Here is a 20,392-nt window from a genome sequence, read left to right on the forward strand (position 1 = left end):
CCTGCTTCTCCCTCTGCCTGTGTCTCTGCCTCTCTCTCTCTCTGTGACTATCATTAAAAAAAAAAAAAAAAAAGTCTTTATGTAAACATCTTTTCCTTTATCTTGGATAAATTCCGAGAGGTCAAATGGTTGCATTGTATAGTAGATTTATATTTCACTTTTTATTTTTTCTAAAGATTTTATTTATTCATGAGAGACCACGAGAGAGAGAGAGAGAGAGAGAGGCAGAGACACAGGCAGAGGGAGAAGCAGGCTCCATGCAGGGAGCCTGATGTGGGACTCGATCCCAGGACTCCAGGACCACGCCCTGGGCTGAAGGCAGGCACCAAACCGCTGAGCCACCCAGGGATCCTATATTTCACTTTTTAAAGAAATTGCCAAAATCTTTCAAAGCAACTGCATCACTTTACATTCCTACCAGCAGTTTATAAAGGTTTCAATTTCTCTACTTTGCTTTTCTGCCTATAGCCATCCCAGGGGGTGTAGAGTGGTACTTCATTATGATGAAATTTATTATTTCCCTAGTGACTAAGGACGGTAAGCATCTTTTCATGTGCTATTTGCCATCTATAGATCTGCTTTGGTGAAGTGCATTCCAATCCTTTGCCCATTTTTATTTTTTTTTCTTTGCCCATTTTTCAACTGGAGTGTCTTCATACTGAGTTACAAGTGTTCAGAATATATTCTGAATACATTCCTGTATTAGATATATGTTTTGCAAATATTTCAGAGTCTGTGACTTGTCTTTGCATTTTCTGAATAAAATCACTTTTAAGTGCAAAAGTTCTTATTTTGATGTAGTAGTCCAATTTATAACTTCAAAAGCAGAATCTATATACAAGCTTTCTCTTTTTTGGAGGCTGTGGTATTGGAGGTCCATCTAAGAACTCTGGCCTAACCCAAAGTCACAAATATTTTCCTATGTATTTTCTTCCAGAAGTGTTAGAGCTTTAGCTCTTATTTAAATCTATGTTTCATTTTGAGTTCATTTTTCTTGTACTGTGTCAGGTAAGAGTCAAAGTTCCTATTTTTGAAAAATTTTAATTTTGGTAAAATATACAGAACACAAAACTTATCTTAAGCACTCTTAAATGTACAGTTCAGTGGAATTGAGTCCATTCAGTGTTACATCATCATAACCACCTTCTATTTGCAGAAGGCTTTTTATCTATAAAACTGAAACTGTCCTCTGAACAGTAACCCCCATTCTACCCTCCCTCCAGTCCCTGACAACAATCACTCTACTTTCTATGAATTTGACAACTCTGAGAAACTCCTATTAGTGGAATCATGTAATATCCATCCTTTCATGACTAACTCATTGCACTAAAGATGACGTCCTCACGGTTCATCCATGCCACGGCATGTGTCAGAATCTTTTTAAGGTTGAATCGTATTTCATGCATATCTGTTATCAACACATACAGACACACACACACACATTCTGTTTATCCACTCATCTTTTGGTCAACACTTGGGTTACTTCCACTAAAAAGAGAGTAATTAGTAATTTTAGAAAAGTGAAAACTCTGTAATTTGAATTGAAAATACCAATATGAACCAAACTTTTTTCCTTTCCAAAGAGTCCTAGGTCTGCCTAGTGAAACAGCCTAGAAGCCATGACATTTCAGTACCAATTGTGGTCTCTGAGCATGTTAACCTACTAAATGGTACCAGGGTTCCAGAAGAAAGGGTTGGTTCCAGATTTGGGACAGGAAATACTCAGATGAACCTAGAATATCCTGTTGGGCCCAAAAGCAAGGGAGCCAGGACGCCAGCTAAGACTGACAGAGTCATTTCAAAAGAGCTCAGGACCAAGCTACAGAGGCTCCCTCTAGCCAAAGCTGGGTCATTGTAACTCTCTAAAAGAATAAGGACTGCAATTGATTGAAACTAATTTAACAGATTAGGATTTATAAATTTCTGGGACCCCTAGCTGGTTCAGTTGGTTAAGCGTCTGCCCTGGGCTCAGGTCATGATCCCAGCCAGAGTCCTGGGATCAAGCCCCATATTGGGCACTCTCCAGAGGGAGCCTGCTTCTCCCTCTGCCTCTACTGACCCCACCCCTGCTTGTGTTCTCTTGTGCTCTCTCTTCTTCTCACTCTCAAAATAATAAAAGTTGTAAAAAGATTTATGAATTTCTTTTTTAAGATTTTATTTATTTATGCATGAGATACAGAGAGAGGCAGAGACATAGGCAGAGGCAGAAGCAGGCTCCCTATGGGGAGCCCGATGCGGAACTCGATCCCAGGACCCTGGGATCATGAACTGAGCCAAAGGCAGACTTTCAACCACTGAGCCAGCCAGGCGCTCCATGAATTTCTTAATCATACTTAAATTAACAACAACAAAAAAATCAAACAAAAAACTCATTGCTGTCACCAATGGAGGTAATTATGGCATCAACACCTTAGTGAACCCTGGCACTTAATGGTAAAGAATTAAGTATGTACCCTGCCATTGCTATAATCCACTCAGGGCTCAATCTCAAGACCCTGAGATCATGACCTGACCAGAAATTAACATTCAGCTGCTTAACTGACTGAGCCACTCAGGCACCCTACTTCAAATAATTTCCAGGTACAGTGACCAGTGCACAAGATAACAAAACTTTCAGAAAACAAGATGATATAACAACTAATGAAAATCAACAAATAGAAAGAAACCCTCAAAGACAACATACACTGGGATATATGGCCACTGATTATAAAGCAAACATCTTATTACATTCAAGAAGACAAAAGCAAACTTCATAATTTGGCCAGAATTAGACAAATGACCTAGTAAGTATATTTGAAAAAGGGAAAGAATTAATAGAAATGGATGGGTCGCCTGGGTGGCTTGGTCAGTTAAGTGTCCCTTAATTTCAGCTCAGGTCATGATCTCAGGATCCTGAGATAGAGCCATGCATAGGGCTCCACGGTCAACATGGAGTCTCCTGGAGATTCTTTCCCTCTCTCCCTCTGTCCCTCCCTTGCTGTGTGCACACATGCTTGCTCTCTCTCTAGTAAATAAATAAATAAATCTTTCTTTAAAAAAAAGGTAGAAAACCTATTAATCATAATATTTTTAATAGATTAGAATTAGTTCATTAAAAGACAAATTATAAGAAGTTATCCAGAAAACAGCCATTAATTTTTTTTAATGTAAAGCAATAAACAATGTGTATAACTCCCCAACCTCTGTACAGAGAAAAGAATAAAAAGGCATGAAAGAAGAAAAAACAAAAACATACATAATCCCAGATCAAGTATAGCAAATAGAAAGCATATAGTAAGATGGGAGATTTAAACCCAGACATATCGGTAATTACATCAATCATAAACAAGGTGTTCCATTTAAAATAAAAGGATTGGGACGCCTGGGAGGCTCAGCGGTTGGGCATCTGCCTTCAGCTCGGGGCGTGATCCTGGGGTCTGGGACAGGGTTTCGCGTCGGGCTTCCTGCAGGGAGCCCGCTTCTCCCTCTGCCTGTGTCTCTGCCTCTCTCTCTGTGTCTCTCATAAATGAATAAATAAAATCTTAAAAAATAAATAAGTAAATAAATAAATAGAAGGATTGACAAACTGATGAAAAACAAAAAACCAAACTGATGCTGTTTAAAAAAGATGCATCTAAAATATAAAGATATAAAAAGATACAAAAGATAAAACAAGCAAAAGGAAGCTCCAGTAGCTTTATGAGCATAAAATAAACTTTAAGGGAAAAAAGAATCCCTGGAAATAAAGAGCAACTCCACAATCATTAAAGAGTCTACTCATCAGGAAAATATAATTTTAAGTTTGTTGGAGAGGATGAGCAGCCTGCTCAAAGTCAGCTACAGAGGGGTGGCTGAAATGCAAACTGGCCACCAAATGGCATCCCCTCTAATCTCTAAACTCTTAACAGCCAAGGGCTGAGAAAGTAGGGTCTTGCTCTAGCTAGGCTCCAGGACCATCCCTGAACATCCCCCCACTGCTGGAAGCACCTGCGTACACAGGCAGCCTGTCTGCTGAAGCCTCAATATCTCTTTCCTCCACAGCTAATCCTACAGATCCTTTGAGATGCACACTGTTCAATCTCATCCCCTGGGCTTCCTTCTGCCTCAGCTCTAACCCCGTGGCTGCCTGCCACCCTAGTCCCTTCTCTGAACCTCCTGGAAGATGTGAGAGGCTGGGGCCAGGGCTCTCTGACCTGTGTATCCTCAGTGCCAAATCAGTACCTGGAATACATAAACAAGCGTTTAGTAAAGGTTGTTAGTTTTGAACAAGTAATAAATGAATAAACATTGCCACATTCTAACTTTGAATTCCCCAAGAGGGTCAGTCTGGGGAAAGCTACGGATAAACAGTAGGGTATGCAAAGGAGGACCAGCCACACTTTCTCAGAAATGCGTCCTTCTAAAACTCCCTTCCCTCCCCACATTCCAGCTCACATCCGTTCTGCATTCCCAATTCATTCACTGCTCTACAAACTATGATACTAGCATGGGCTGATGGTGACAGTGTTTGAAGGGGTCCATGGGAGCAAAAGTCCTGCCCACGTACTGGAGCACAACAGAGACAAATTTTGCTAATACAATCAACTCCTACTGGGGGGGAAGAGACAGAGTCATTCCAAGCCCCTAGAAATGTAAGTGAATTTGTAATGATATATTTAAGACAGGGTGGGAGAGGAGTGTCAATGGCAGAAAGTAGCCAAACAACAAAAGCGAGTGGAAAAAACAAAACCTGCCAAGTGTTCAGCATCCTCAGAGGGTCTAGGGCTTTCAAGGCCTCCATGAAACGTCCCTTCCAATGATCACCACCTGTTGCTCAGAATTCATACTCACCAGTCTTCTAGTATCATCTTGATACCTAAAAGGAGAAACCCAGGGACCGGGCCCCTCTGGTGCACATTCTGCCCCATCCCTGAGTGGGACTGTCTACATTTACACAGAAGCCCAGGCTCTCTATCATACCCCACACTCTACCCAGAGTAGATGTACTTAACCGGTCCTGCTTTTGTCATTTCCTGGGTCCAAAGAGCTGAAAAGTAACCATTTCTAGGTAAACAGGAATGACCATTGGGGCCCAGGATGCTGAAATCTGTGTCCTGAGATTCCCAACCTATATCCTAAGGCAGTAGAATACACTAGCCAGGGAAATGGGTACAGAGCTACACCACCTGGTTCCAGTCCTGACTCTACACTGACCAGTGCTGTAACCTGCCTCCTAACTACAGGCATTAAGTAATATGTATAGAAGACTTAGCACAAAATCTCACAGTAGTCAATACTGATTATAATCGTTTGTTTGGAATGGTAACAAATACAAGACTGCTTAAAGGAAATAAGTCACCCTGAAAAATGTCAAATGGCTAAACGAAAAGAATAAGCTGGTTCTCAGAAGAAGATTCTACTTCCAAACAGCCCCCAGTTTTAGCTAGTTCCTCCATTTCTATTGCCCTAGATAAAAACCTCCACCATCTCCGATCTGCACAACTGCAGTAAGCTAACTGGCCAGCCCTCTTCTGCCACTCCATCTATTCTTGTCCATCTACAACCCATTGTTTACCTAGCCAGAAGGATCTCTGGAAAACCTACGTACACTGTGCTGCCTCCTCTTTTAACAAACAGCTTCTCAGCTTCATCTGGCCTCCAGCCACCTCTGTGTTTGTTCCCCACCCTGCCCCCTCTGTCTGCCCCCGCCCCCCCCACCACGTCCACAACCCCAGCCACACAAGCCTTCCTTCCATTATTACAAAAGCATCAACCTTCTCATGATCTTGGCAATGGCTGTTCCCACCCTGCTCCTCCCAGGGCCAGCATGCTCTTGTAACTTAGGCCTTGACTTAGTGGGGCCTTCTCCAATCACCCAATCTTTGACATTACCAGTTTTAATTCTAAGTGTAACTCAACTCTGATATTTTCTTTTTTGCCTGAGTGGTTTCTTCATCATTCTCTGTCATCTGCCCCCCTCCAGTAGAATGAGAACTCACCAAGAGCACAGATTCTGTCAGTCTTGTTCAGCAGTACATGTCCAGGACCCAGAAGGGGGCCTGGTACATTGTGGGTGTGCTGTTCTCATTACTGCACTCCTCCTAATGCACATACACATTCACTCTGTCCTGGAAATACTACTGGCAACACCCACCACTACCATCACCACTGAATCCAAACTAAACTTTTTTTTTTAATGTTTTTTAATTTTTATTTATTTATGACAGTCACAGAGAGAGAGAGAGAGAGGCAGAGACATAGGCAGAGGGATAAGCAGGCTCCATGCACCAGGAGCCCGACGTGGGATTCGATCCCGGGTCTCCAGGATCCCGCCCTGGGCCAAAGGCAGGCGCCAAACCGCTGCGCCACCCAGGGATCCCCAAACTGAACTTTTATGACTAATGTTACCTGATGTCTGTGGGACATTGGACATGGCAATCCGTTTTGAAGTTTCTTTTCCCTTAACTCTGAAGTACAAGTTCTCTCCTTTCCTCTCATCTCTATGGGCTCTGGGTCAGTCTCCAGCTTCTCCTCTTCTTCTTCTTTTTAAAGATTGTATTTATTTATTCATGAGAAACACAAAGAAAGAGGCAGAGACACAGACAGAGGGAGAAGAAGGTTCCCTACAGAGAGCCTGATGTGGGACTCAATCCCAGGACTCCGGGATCACGCCCTGAGCCAAAGACAGACGCCCAACCACTGAGCTACCCGGGTGCCCCTCCAGTCCCTATTCTGCTGCCTTCTGTCAATTCCCTGAGCACCATCCTCAATGCTCTTCTCATGCTACACTCTTCTCCTTGAGCTAATCTGGCCATACCTCACCAGTACCCCTGTCCAGATCTTTTTCCTTAGACACTTGCGTAATCATTTGCCCACCAAAAAGAAGTAGGTACAGTCCACACGCAACAGAAATCTCCACCCACACTCCACTCCCAGGCCCACAGAGCAGAATCCCAGAGGTCATCCCTGGCTCAGCCTCCTTCACAAGCCACAAGCACACAACCAGTTACCAAATCCAGTTGCTTCTGCCCCCTATCCTTTTTTTTTTCCTAGTTCTTCTTGACTGCATTTATTTTTTTTAATAAAATAACTTTTTATTGGTGTTCAATTTACCAACATACAGAATAACACCCAGTGCTCATCCCGTCAAGTGTCCCCCTCAGTGCCCCTATCCTTTTTTAAACTAATGTTTTCTACATACTGAATTGACGCTCGGCGTCCTGGAAGGGGGGTTCCGCACGAACCCCGCTCCGGAGAAGGGCCGGAGCTCAGGGAGGGCTCTCCCGAAAGGACAGGAGCCCCTACTCACCCAGATGGCTGAGGTCCGCACCCTGGTGGCCATCCCCGCGCTCAGTGCTGGGCGCCAGCCGGCCCCGGCTGCCGGAGGAGAAAGACAGTGAAGGCGGAATCTCCGCGCCGCCCCCGCCGCCCCCACACCCGGAAGGTCTCAGAGGCCTACACCTCCGGGTCCCTCCGCTCCCGCCCTCCCGCCGTCTCTCATGGAGCCTCTGTCTCTCCGCCCCCTACGCCCTCCCGGCTCCCAACACCGGACGCTGAGGCCACACCGGTCTTCACCGTCTCGCTGCCCTGAAGCGGAAGAGATTGGGTGCGTCGGACTCCACGAACCCCTCAGCCGGCAGCCAGGGGACTCGGAGAGACTGGCTGCCGCCACCTCCCGGATATGCAGTCACATCGGCTACGAATCTCCCTTTCGATTTTGCGACGTCTGCTCCTGATGCTTCGGCTCAAGAGGCAGGCGTAGCCGGCCCACTTCAGTTCGGGTCACCGCGATGGGAAAGTGACAAACACCTCCAAGCACGGTTTTCTAGGCCGGGCCCAGCCAATGGCGGCCGCCAGGGACGCACAGGAAGCGCGTCAGTGCGGTGCGCCCCAGAGGGGAGCAAACTACGACTCCCAGAACGCCCCGCAGCACGCCTCCGACGGCGCGGGGCATACTCCCGGGAGGAGCTCAGTCCCCCCGGGCCTACCCTGGGCGCCCGCGCTACGGGCGTGAAATACCGCGGACCACGACAGTGGTGGAGGCGACGACGCAGAGGGGAGTGCGGTCAGTTGCGGTGAAAGCGTGCCGACTGCTCTCCTTTTCTGAAATGGTTAAAGCCCAAGTTCACATGGTAACAGCTCAGAAGTTCATGAGGGCGTGTTAACATAAGTGACACCTTAACGAGTATTAAAAAATAACGAGTGAGGGACGCCTTGAACGTCTGCCTTCCGCTCAGGTACTGATCCGGAGTCCTGGAGTTCCTCGCGGGGAGCCTTTCTTCCTCTGCCAGTGTCTCTGGCTGTCTCCGTGCCTCTCATAATAAAGCCTTTCAAAATAATAAATAACGAGTGAACACTGGCCTTGTTTTACATTTTTCTCGGGTGAAAATCTTTTAATTTCTGGCTTAATAGAAAACAGCTGGAGGAGCACCTGGGTGGCTCAGTGGTTGAGGGTCTGCCTTTGGTCGTGATCCGGTCTGGGATTGAGTCCCAGCGGGGAGCCTGCTTCTCCCTCTGCCTGTGTCTCTGCCTCTCTACGTCTCTCATGGATAAATCTTAAAAAAAAAAGAAAAGAAAAACAGCTAGATTCTTGTTTGCTCCTGTGTTCAGTCTGTTGCATGTGCTGTTTCTGTCGAAGTGTTTAGAGGAGATCCAGTCTCACACAAGTATGTAGTTGGGAAAGAACGGGATATTTTCATATGCTTATAGGACAATCATGGATGTCTGTGATCAGCACAAGCTACTTGGGATTCTATAATATGGTCTGAAATGAACGTCTGCTCTATCAGGATCTGTCTTCAGCTTTGAGTGGACAGTTGTGTTGTACTGGAAGCTGGCAGACACAAGTTTCACAGAAATTCACAATGGCAGGTACAAGTTTTCCAAAATTCTCCTACTCCTTTAAAAACTCTAATTTTGGGAGCGCCTGGGTGGCTCAGTCCTGTGGGCTTCTGATCTCAACTCAGGTTTTTTTTTTATTTTTTTTATTTATGATAGTCACAGAGAGAGAGAGAGAGAGAGAGAGAGAGAGAGGCAGAGACATAGGCAGAGGGAGAAGCAGGCTCCATGCACCGGGAGCCTGATGTGGGATTCGATCCCGGGTCTCCAGGATCGCGCCCTGGGCCAAAGGCAGGCGCCAAACCGCTGCACCACCCAGGGATCCCTCAACTCAGGTTTTCATCTCAGGATGGTGAGTTCAGGCCCTTGACTTGGGCTCCACACTAGGAATGGAGCCTAGAAAACTAATTTAATGTTGGCAATAAATAAATACCGTCATTTGTTGTCCTTGAAGTGACATCTCACTTGATTTTTGAGAAAATACCTGCCATGCCCATTAGAGTGCCTTGTCTTCAGTCCATTTTTTAGCAAACTTAAGCTCCCAAATAAAATAATCACAGAAGTGCTTTTCCTAGAGATAACTATGGAACTTCAGTAAGCAGCACAGAACACTGTTGCACAGAACTATTACAAAGTATGGACTCAAGTTGATTTTTTAAAAGATTTATTTATTCATGAGAGATACAGAGAGAGGCAAAGACATAGGCAGAGAGAAGCAGACTCCTCACAGGGAGCCCGACATGGGACTCGATTCCAGGACCCCGGGATCACACCCTGAGCCGAAGGCAGATGCTCAACTGCTGAGCCAGGCGTCCCTCAAGTTGATTTAATAAAATACTTTCTGCTGCTCTACTAAGGACATCATAAGGTGAAATAAATCCTTAATACTAAATGTGGAAAGGAAGGCTCTACAAGTTTTACACTGAAATGTAGAGTTGGCATCCTTTGCCCACTGATTTGTTAAATAATTCCTGTTATATACTAGTTTCTTATGTTCTATTAATTCTCTGTGCTCCTGTAACAAGTTACCACAAACTTGGTGGCTTAAAAAAATACAAATTTATCTTACAGTTCTGTAGGTCAAAAGTTCCACATGTCTTACTGGGCTAAATCTTACATGTTGGCAGGGATCCATTTATTTCCAAGGAACCCTTTCCAGGGAAAAGATCCTTTCCCTTGCCTTTTCCAGATTTTAGATGCCATGTGCATTTCTTGAATCATGGTCCATTTCCTCCACATTCAAAACCAGCACAGAGTTGAGTCCTGGTCACATCACTCTGGCCTCCTCCTCTGTCTCCCTCTTCCACTTTTAAGGATGTATGGATTCCATTGGGCACATCTGGATAATGGAGGATTAGCAAATGTCATTCTCCTTTGCCATATCACATATTCAGAAATTCTAGGATCAGGATGTGGGCATTTTTTAGGAGCCATTATTTTGCCTACCATGAATATGAGTCTGTCTCTAGTCTTTATATTTTGTTCCACTGACATCTGCCTACAGTGAGTGTCTGTGAACTTTTTCTGTAAAGTCCAGTGTGCTAGGGCTGCCATGATAAAGTACCACAGACTGGGTAGCTTACACAACCAAAGTTTATTTTCTCACCGTTCTGGAGGCTAGAGTCAGAGATCAAGTGGTTGACACAGTTGGTTCTTCTAATGCCTCTCTCCTTGGCTTGTAGATGGTCATCTCCATGTCCCCACGTGGTTCCCTCTCTGTGTCTCTGTGTCCTAAACTCCTTCTATAAGGATACATCAAGTTGGATTAGGACCCACCCTAATATTATTTTAACTTAAAATGTTTACATTTTAAAGACCCCAAACAGCCAACATTCTGAGTTACTGGGGATTAGGAATTCAACATAGGAATTTGGGGGGGAGACAATTCATCCTGTAAGTTAGTAAATGTTTTCGGTTTTGTTCACCACAATTACTGAGTCTTGCCATTGTAGCACAAAAGCAGCCAGATAATACATGGATGAACATGGCTGTGTTCCAGTAAAACTTTAATTATAAAAGTAGACAGAAGGCCAGATTTGGCCTATTTCCATTGTTTGCTGACTCCTGGTCAACACTATGCCAGTGCACCAGTCTTATTGTATCATTATAGTAAACCTTGCTAAGTAGTACGTCAAAGCCTTTTGTAATTGTTGTTCTTTAAAATCATGTTATTTTTATTCCTATGGTCTTGCATGTACATTTTAGGCTTCGATTACCAAGTTCCACATAAAATCCCTTATAACAATATATTAGGGTGTTATTTCCATGTGGCACACACAGTTGCTTCACTATCTAATAACTATCCTTTCCCCTTCCTCTTTGCTAGAACTATGTATCTTTATGTGTTGGTTGGCCATAAGTTTATGGCATTTCCCTTTCTAGACTCAGTGAATGAATGTTGATTTCTTCATTCAACAAATATTTATTGAGTATCTACTATGATCTAGCCACTGTATTAGGCACAAAGAATCCATCAGTAATTAAAACTAGGATCCCTGGATGGACACCTGGGTGGCAGGGTAGGTTGAGCAGCTGATTCTTGATTTCTGCTCAGGTCATGATCTCAGGGTAGTAAATATCATGCCCTGCATCAGGCTCCGTGCTCAGCCTGGAGTCTGCTAAGATTCTCCCTCTCCCTCAGCCCCTCCACTACTACTCTCTCTAAAATAAATAAATCTTTTAAAATATATATTTTATTTATTTGACAGGGAGATAGAGAGCATAAGCAGGAGGAGCAGGTAGAGGGAGAGCAAAAAGCAGGCTTCCCACCAAGCAGGGAGCCTGATGTGGGGCTCAATCCCAGGACCTAAGATAAGACCTGAGCTGAAGCCAGACACTCAACCCATTAAACCACCCAGGTGCCCCTAAATAAATAAATCCTAAAACACACAAAACAAAAACAAAAAAACAAAAAAACCCACCTAGGATCCTTGGGGGCATCTGGGTGGCTCAAGCGGCTAAGACTCCAACTCTTGATTTCAGCTCAGGTCATGATCTCAGGATGGTGATATCTAGCCCTGTGTTGGGCTACACAGGGAGTTTGCTTGATTCTCTCTCTTTGAAATAAATATTCCCCAAAAAACACTAGGATACTTTGTGAAGCATTTTATTTGGCAAGGGAAGACAAAAGATTGGTTGGCTGATAGATGGGTAATGAATAGGGACGCCTGGGTGGCTTAGCGATTAAGCGCCTGCCTTCTGCTAGGGCGTGATCCTGGAGTCCCGGGATCAAGTCCCACATCGGGATCCCTGCATGTAGCCTGCTTCTTCCTCTGCCTATGTCTCTGCTTCTCTTCTATGTCTCATGAATAAATAAAATCTTAAAAAAAAAAAGATGGGTAATGAATAATATTGAAAATATGGGAATAAAGAGGATTAGCAATGTCAATGAGGTGGCTGCAATTTTAAATAAAGCAATGTCTTAGTCTCTTAGGTCACCTGTAACAAAGTACCACAGAGTGTGGGCTTCAACAACAGTAATTTCTCTAACAGTTCTGAGGCTAGAGGTCCAAAATCAAGTTGGTTGGTAGGAATGGTTCCTTCTGAGGGCTGTGAGGGAAGGATCTCTTACAGGCCTCTGTCCTTACTTGTAGACCCCACCATCTACCCCTGTCTTCCCACATTATCTTCCCTCTATGGGCATCTCAGTATCCATATGTCATCTCTACCCTCCATTTTTTAATATAATACCACTGGATGGTAGCTTGCACTAATGACTTAACATGATTACCTCTATGAAGATCCTTTCTCCAAGTAAAACCACATTCTGGCAATGGGGGATGGCTTCAACACAAAAATTTTGGGAGCACAAAATTCTATCCATAACAGGTAGGGAAGAACTTGTTTGTAAGGTAATACACCCTAAATCTATTTTTCCACAGGACTGTGTGATAAGAGAACTTTGTCATTAAAACATCTAAAGCTGAATTTCTAATGTGTAGTGCAAAAGCAGTTGGCTTTTCCAACTCCCTGAAGCCACAAATCTATGGACCCTCTAAACCCTTGCTCATATACCTCCAAAAGTGATCTCATTGCTGGGATATCTTGCCAACCTCAACCAACACATATTTATACATATCCTTTCTTTCAACCAATTCCTGTATAGTTGCTGAGATGCTGGGCACATAGTCAGCTTGCAATTTATTTAAGGCAAAGTTAACAAAATAAAAAACTTCCACCTTCTTGCCAAGTAACAGGAAAGGCAATTTCACAGATTAATCAGCATGTGCTTAATTCATGGATGAGTATTAAGAAAATAGTTTCTGGGGCACCTGAGTGGCTTAGTCAGTTAAGTGAGTTTCAGCTCAGGTCATGGTCTTGGGAGTCGTAGGATCGAGCCCTGTGTCAGGCTCCAAGATCAGTAGGGAGTCTGCTTGAGATTCTCTCTCTTTCCCTCTCCCTCCCCTCTGCTACTGACCCCACACACTCTCTCTCAATGAATAAAAGCTTAAAAAAGAAGAAATAAAGTACTTTTTGAATCCCTATGAGCTTCTAACAGTGGTGACTGAGGATAGTGGAGTCTTTCTTAAAATTCCCGTGATTCCCTTTATTAGGATAGCACCAGAGTCCTTAGCCACATATGGAGGTAGAAAGAAGTAGTGGAAACACTGAATGTGCAGGAGCCCAAGTGATCTGGGTTTGAACCTTGGCTCCTCCACTTCTTACTGTGTGACTTGGGGCAAGTCACTGTGAATTAAAAGTGGAAGTAGTACACAAGAACAGCATCAATGCAGAAACTAAGTAAGATGGTGCATATAACTTACATGTCACTACTTGTTTTCACAGGAATTTATTTTCTTACCTTTGGATCCTCATTTACACATAGTACCTGTATCACTTTAAGATAGGACACAGGGCAGCCCCGGTGGCGCAGTGGTTTAGTGCCGCCTGCAGCCCAGGGCATGATCCTGGAGACCCTGGATCGAGTCCCACGTCAGGCTCTCTGTATGATGCCTGCTTCTCCCTCTGCCTGTGTCTCTGCCTCTCTCTCTCTCTCTCTCTCTCTGTCTCTATGAATAAATAAATAAAGTCTTAAAAAAAAATAAGATAGGACACAATGATGACATAGTGGCAGAGAGAGGACGTTCTTCAAGGGAAGTCTGAGTGAATTTGGTACTGTGTATTTATTCGTTATATTGGACTGCTTAATTTTTAAGATCCTCTAAAAAGTCCCAGACATTACCTTGCTTGAGATCTGCGATACACTTGCTGGTTATTTTTCATATGAAGCTTCACTAACTATGTAAATTGGGGCAAATTAACTAAAATTTCCAAACTCTAGTTCCCTTAACCATAGGGGTAATATGTTCCTCATAGGGTTATAGGTGGAAATAATCTATTTTATTAAAGGGCTTAGCAGATTGGCTACCTTGTATTAAGCTGTCTACAAAGATGAATTATAAAACCAGCAAATACTAGTATTGTTATTAGCTTTCACTTGGAGCTGCAGATTCTCTGGTTTCCCAGAAATCCCTGGTTTTCTGAATATTTTCAATAAATCAATTTTATTGAGGTAAAACCTACAACAATCTGGATCCACTTCAAATGTACAGTCTGATGAGCTGAACAGACAAGTACAGTCATGGAACCACCACCAATCAAGACAGAGATCATTGTCAGGGTTCTCTGCAGTCTCATCTCCTGTCAGTTACTCTCTGACCCACCAGCAACCACTGATTAATCTGCTGTCAAATTCCCTTATCAAGGTTTTAGTAGCTTATTTATATATGAAAACTCAGGATAGAAAATACTCCCTTACTGAAGAACTGTTTTCCTAATCCTAAAAATAATGTATATTTGTTGAGGAGACTTTGGAAAAACTAGAAAAGTATAAAAAAGGAGAAAGGAAGAAAAGAAAGTAGGTTAACTCATTAATCTTTTGACAAATTTCTGTAAGAGTTTCGAGTAACATTCATTTCAGTTATTTACAATTCATTTATTTTTATATATTTGAGTTTATATTAACAATCATTTATCATGTTTTCAACACACGAAAGCATCAACATTTTCCTTGTTAACAAACTTTGTTTGCATAATTTTAATGTCTGCATAATATTCCATGACACAGATACACTATAAATAACCATTTTGCTATTATACACTCTATACTGCAAATTCTGCACCCTTATGTTTTAGTAATCATCCATAGACATTTCTCTCTTCCTAAAGTCCTTAGTGTGTTCATATTAGTAATGTTAGTAGTAGCTAAAACATGTACTACTTGTGTGCCAGGCACTGTTTTAAATACTTTATACACATTATCTCAACTTAGTCCACAGAACAACCCTCTGAGGTAGATACTAGAAGTACCTCCATTGTACAGCTGAGGAAAATTGAGCCATAGGTTATCAGGAATTCTAAGAGGCCCAGGTAAGGGGCTACTCTTCCGCACCCATAAAGAACCACTGCTTATCATGAAAACTCATTCTGATAGGAGTATATCACACATGGGATTGGTATACATGTACCATGGAGAGCAATAGTAACTGAGGGACCAGCGATCTAGTTCTGGGTCTGACTTCACTCAAAATGTGAGACCTGCACCAACTTCCCTTATCTCAACTGTATGAGGAAGAATACAAGTTAAATGGTCTCATGTTCCCTGTGGCTCCCAAGTCTCATGACACTAACAATCACTTCTAGATTCTTTCTGGGACATATCAAGATCTTTGTCCTTTTGGGTCTAAAAATATTTACCATTAACCCATCAATCATTAAGCACCTAACATATATCTTGTCTGTTAGCAAATGGCAAACAACAGTTAGTCCCTACAAGCAGGAGATCCATTTACAGAATGAAACAGAGAATTAAAACAGATTCTCTTTCTAAATCTTTTAGGGTCATGAACTTACCACAGAATCTAAGGATTAGGCTCCTCAACCTAGAAAAGAAAACCTCTGTACAAACAATATGATTTTGCATACAATACTAAAAGTCAGTTACTGATCCTCAGAAATTAGTTTATACACCCACTATGGGCAGTGATTTCCTCAAGCTGCTAAGGGCGATGGAAGTAAGAGGGAAACATGGCTGGGAAGGAAACAAGAGCCCCATGAGCTCTTACTTAAAACAAGCAGATTTAAATTCAAAGACACACACCAAGGTGGGCCAACGACAGTAACACCGCTGGCAATTGTAAAGCACTTACTATATATCAGGCACTATTCTAAGCTGTTTATGTGTTTACTCACTCAACACCCACCACAGTCCTACAAGACACATATTACCCCTAGGTCACAGAAGAGAGTATCTGTGAGTTAGGTTCAGAGAGGTTAGACCACATGCCCAAGCTCACTTAGCGGTTAAAGACAGAGATGGAATTTCAACTTGGGTAGTCTCACACAAGCTTATGCCTTCAACCACCACGTTTCCTTTATAAAGATAAGAAACTACCTTGAGGGAGGGTGGCAAGGCTATCACATGAGCATGGCTGCTCTATGTATGGCATGGGTACCAGGTCCCAAACAGGTCCTTCCCTGGGTGCTCAAATACCTAATCTTCCCCTAGGTCCCAATATCCAAAGAATCACTGTTTTTAAGTTCCCAGAAGTCTTTAGCACCCTGTCTCAAAGAGTGCAACTCTAACTATGACCCAAAACAATGTGGAATGTTGACTGCTAGCAGGTAGTTCTTGAGCATCTTGAGGATAGAACAGAAAAAATGAATATCCTTTTTTTTAATATTTAAAAATGCCTTCAAATTATCAGAGTAACATGGGATAAACTATGAAACTCACTCAATCCCATTACCTAACAAATCAATTCTGTTTTATTTATCCATAGATACTTTTCCAATCTTGCCCACATGCAAATATATTTAAAATAAGTACCGTTACTAGTACATGTGTTCTTTTTTCTGCCTTATAAGCATTTTCCCTACTGCTAACCAAAATGTGGTTTAAATCAGACATATAAATCAGAGTAAACACTACTAAATATCCCAGAAGAGGAGAAGTTAAAAAATGGTATATGAATTCACTGGAATACCATTTTCCACTTTTGTTACAATAACTGTATCAATTTTTGATTCTTTGCAGTAGCAACTCTTGATTTATCGTTCTGAAGAAGGTAAAAAAAGCTGGATAATCTCTCCACAACTCACCTACTTCATGGTTCCATGATTTTAGCATTTTAAGGCTTGGTCAAGAATGCTCCAAGGACAATTGCTTTTGTAGGAATTTGTAGAAAGAAAAGCTGATGTATTTGTGTACTAAACTGAAATCTGTGGGTTATTTCCCCTTCTAGGACCAATTCTCTAGTGCACAAAAGGGTGGCAACAAGATTGAAAACATTTCTGCACAGATTACATCTATACAGCTTCTCTCTAGAAACTCTAGGAGTTTCCAATGCAAAATGAAGTTATTGCTCTTCATAAAGAACTCTCCACATTCACTGTATTAATAAGAATTTCCTCTGATATGGTTGGTCTGGTATTGAATAAGGTGAGGGCTATTGACAAGTGCTGTCCCGCACTGGTTACATGTTGAGAACTGCTCTCCTGTGTGGGCTATTTGATGTACAATTAGTGGAGAATTCTGGCTAAAGATAATCCCACACTGATTACATTTATAGGACTCTTCCCCAACATGAACTCTCTGATGCTTAATAAGGTCGTTCTTCCGGATGAAGGCTTTCCCACACTGGCAACATTCATATGGTTTCTCTCCAGTATGAATTCTCTGATGCACAATGAGAGCAGAACTCTGGCTGAAGGATTTCCCACAATCGTGGCACTCATATGGTTTCTCTCCAGTATGGGTTCTCTGGTGGGAGAATAGGTGAGAGCTTCGACTGAAGCATTTTCCACAGTCTTTACACTCAAAGGGCTTCAGTCCAGTGTGAGTTCTGTGGTGCACCACAAGGTGAGATCTCTGGCTGTAAGACTTGCCACACTCATTACATTCATAAGGCCTCACTCTCACATGAGTTCTCTGATGCAGAATGAGATGTGTGCTCTGCCTGAAAGACTTCCCACACTCAGGACATTCATACGGTTTCTCTCCAGTATGAGTTCTCTGGTGCCTAATAAGCCTGGAGCTGTGAACAAAAGATTTCCCACACTGACTACACGTGTACAATTTGTCTCCTGTGTGAGTTCTCTGATGGGTGACAAGGTGAGAGAACCAGCTGAAGGACTTCCCACATTCTTTACATTCGTAGGGTTCTTCACCAGTGTGAGTCTTCTGGTGTCCAATGAGGTGAGAACTCCGGCTGAAAGATTTTCCACATTCTTTACACTCATAGGGTTTTTCTCCAGTATGAATAAGCCGGTGCCTCGTAAGATTAGAGCGCCAGCTGAAGAATTTCCCACATTCCTTACATTCATAGGGTTTCTCCCTATGTATACCCTTCGATATATCAAACGATGTACCACCAGCAAGAGAGTTAACAGGATCAGGGCATTTGTAGGACTTCCCTCCTGGCTGAGGTCTAGCAAACTGAATAAGGTGAATGTTTTGACAAAAGGTTTGACCACAGTCACTGTTACTTGCATAGCTTTCCTGATGACCACTAAAAACTAAATTATGTTTTAAACTTTTAGTATGTGAGTCATGTTTATGGAAATACTCTCTCAGTACCAGCTGAGTAGGAAGAAGACAGTTTCCCCCATGTTTACCATTGTCACAGACTCTTTCCTGAGTAAGTACTTTCTTTTGGGTAAATGTCACTTGCCTCAAATGTCTCTCCTGGTTTTCCTGATACTTGTCTAACTCGTCTTCACATTTCCAGACTTCTTCTAATGACAAATACCAAAGATCAGTCTTTGCAATTCCTTCCATTTTAATGCCATAGGATTGTTTATCTTTAGAAATGTTCTTACTGGAAATTGATGATTTAATTTCAACTGCAGTCTCCAAATCTGAAAGAAATGAGAAAACTTTGTGTAACTAAAAAAAAAAAAAAAAAAAAAAAAAACATTAAGGTCTGAATGGTGAGATGTGGAGACCAAGTATGCAACTTGTAGAGAGTTGCTTATATGGCTGCCGTCATGGACAGTCAGAAAGGGCAGAATAAACAGCAAAGGAAAGGTGCTGGCCTGTGCAGTACGTAAGAAGTGCAATGAGGGCAAGGAGAAGACACAGGACTGGGTAGGACACACAAGATCAGATATTCAGTGCTGGAGGGCAACAAGGTAAATCTCATAGAAATGTCTGCATACCCATGATCTTATCTACTAGGACCTTCTCCTGACATTCATTCTTCACACTACAGCCCATTTCACATTCCTAAGCCATGAATCCAATCACATGCTGAGGCAGTGTCTGTTGTTGATACCACCAAAGCACTACAGAGTGATGCCCAGATAACTGGCACCTCTCAGAAAGGTCCTGTGACAGACTGGAAAAGAAATTGAATTTAAATTATTGAGATACAGGTTCTAAATCGAAGCTTTAATGCTACTAGTGGTAAATTTAGATAAGTTGTTAAACCTTTCAAATATCACTTTGCTCATCTTTTATCCATGAGACACTATTTGTGGTATAAGACTATGGTTAAGTATTGTAAGGTGAATAATCATTATTAACATTATTCTGGTCTTATATTTTGATTCCTTTGTTCTGAGACATCAAGACTTAACAATTGGTGCACCTGGGTGGCTCAGTCAGTTAAGCATCTGCCTTCAGCTCAGGTCATGACCTTGGAGGTCTTAGGACTGAGCCCCACATGGGGGAGTCTACTTCTCCTTCTGCCTCTCCCCTCTGCTCATGTTCTATCTTTCTCTGTCTCAAATAAATAAATACAATCTAAAAAAAAAAAAGACAATAATTGATAGGACTCATACCAAAGGACACTAATTCACACCCTAGCCCCTAACTCATATCCTCCGGGACATTTTTTGTCCTTTTGCTTATATTCGTGTGTATTTCTGCACATTATTTCCCCCAGTTAAAAGGCTATTTGCCTCTCAATGCCTTTTGGGTAAAATGATAGATTCCTTTTTTTTTTTTTTTTTTTATTTTAAAGATTTTATTTATTTATTCATGATAGTCACAGAGGAGAGAGAGAGAGAGAGGCAGAGACACAGGCAGAGGGAGAAGCAGGCTCCATGCACCGGGAGCCTGACGTGGGACCCGATCCCGGGTCCCCAGGACCGCGCCCTGGGCCAAAGGCAGGCGCCAAACCGCTGCGCCACCCAGGGATCCCGTAAAATGATAGATTCCTAACCTAGAAAAAAAAATCCCATATTTTAAGTGATCTCTATGCCTAATGTGGGGCTTGCACTCATAACTGAGATCAAGAGCTGGATGCTTGGGATCCCTGGGTGGCGCAGCGGTTTGGCGCCTGCCTTTGGCCCAGGGCGCGATCCTGGAGACCCGGGATCGAATCCCACGTCGGGCTCCCGGTGCATGGAGCCTGCTTCTCCTTCTGCCTATGTCTCTGCCTCTCTCTCTCTCTCTGTGTGACTATCATAAATAAATAAAAATTAAAAAAAAAAAAAAAGAGCTGGATGCTCTATCAACTGAGGCAGCCAGACACCCCCAAAAAACACTACTTACAAAGTACCACCTCTCCCTGCACAAGTGGGTATTCTATTCTTACTTGGTGTGTGCCCCAAATAAGATAGGTCAATGTCCTAACCTCCAATATCTCATAAT

At 42.7% G+C, this 20,392-nt stretch overlaps 2 protein-coding genes and 1 long non-coding RNA gene across 31 annotated transcripts in view; all 3 read right to left on the reverse strand.

Moving 5' to 3' along the window:
- ZNF268 (zinc finger protein 268) overlaps window positions 1-7,840 on the reverse strand; it is a 39,394-nt gene extending 31,554 nt beyond the window's left edge. Inside the window, exons 1-3 of one of the 9 annotated variants that reach the window (XM_077875035.1) lie at window positions 7,534-7,840; window positions 7,268-7,335; window positions 6,367-6,497 (exon numbers count right to left, since the gene is read on the reverse strand). In XM_077875035.1, coding sequence (XP_077731161.1) covers window positions 6,367-6,456 — 90 coding nt within the window. In that variant the 5' untranslated portion in view covers window positions 6,457-6,497; window positions 7,268-7,335; window positions 7,534-7,840. Of the gene's footprint in view, window positions 1-6,366; window positions 7,336-7,523 lie in introns of all 9 variants that reach the window. The other 8 variants (XM_077875031.1, XM_077875033.1, XM_077875032.1 and 5 more) reach the window with 8 other exon arrangements.
- Window positions 3,055-5,647, reverse strand: LOC144299658 (uncharacterized). Its single transcript, XR_013366306.1, has 2 exons — window positions 4,713-5,647; window positions 3,055-4,200 (listed from the first exon to the last, which is right to left on the reverse strand). It is a non-coding gene; the product is annotated as an uncharacterized LOC144299658 (long non-coding RNA).
- Window positions 7,841-9,832: 1,992 nt separating the features above from the next.
- ZNF10 (zinc finger protein 10) overlaps window positions 9,833-20,392 on the reverse strand; it is a 31,425-nt gene continuing 20,865 nt past the window's right edge. For 18 of the 21 annotated variants that reach the window (XM_077875099.1, XM_077875098.1, XM_077875096.1 and 15 more), the window contains one exon: window positions 14,717-18,654. In XM_077875099.1, coding sequence (XP_077731225.1) covers window positions 17,192-18,654 — 1,463 coding nt within the window. In that variant the 3' untranslated portion in view covers window positions 14,717-17,191. Of the gene's footprint in view, window positions 10,136-10,402; window positions 12,116-14,716; window positions 18,655-20,392 lie in introns of those variants that run through there. The other 3 variants (XR_013366295.1, XR_013366293.1, XM_077875097.1) reach the window with 3 other exon arrangements.

This window comes from Canis aureus, chromosome 27, assembly GCF_053574225.1.
Source record: "Canis aureus isolate CA01 chromosome 27, VMU_Caureus_v.1.0, whole genome shotgun sequence".
Taxonomy (NCBI): domain Eukaryota; kingdom Metazoa; phylum Chordata; class Mammalia; order Carnivora; family Canidae; genus Canis; species Canis aureus.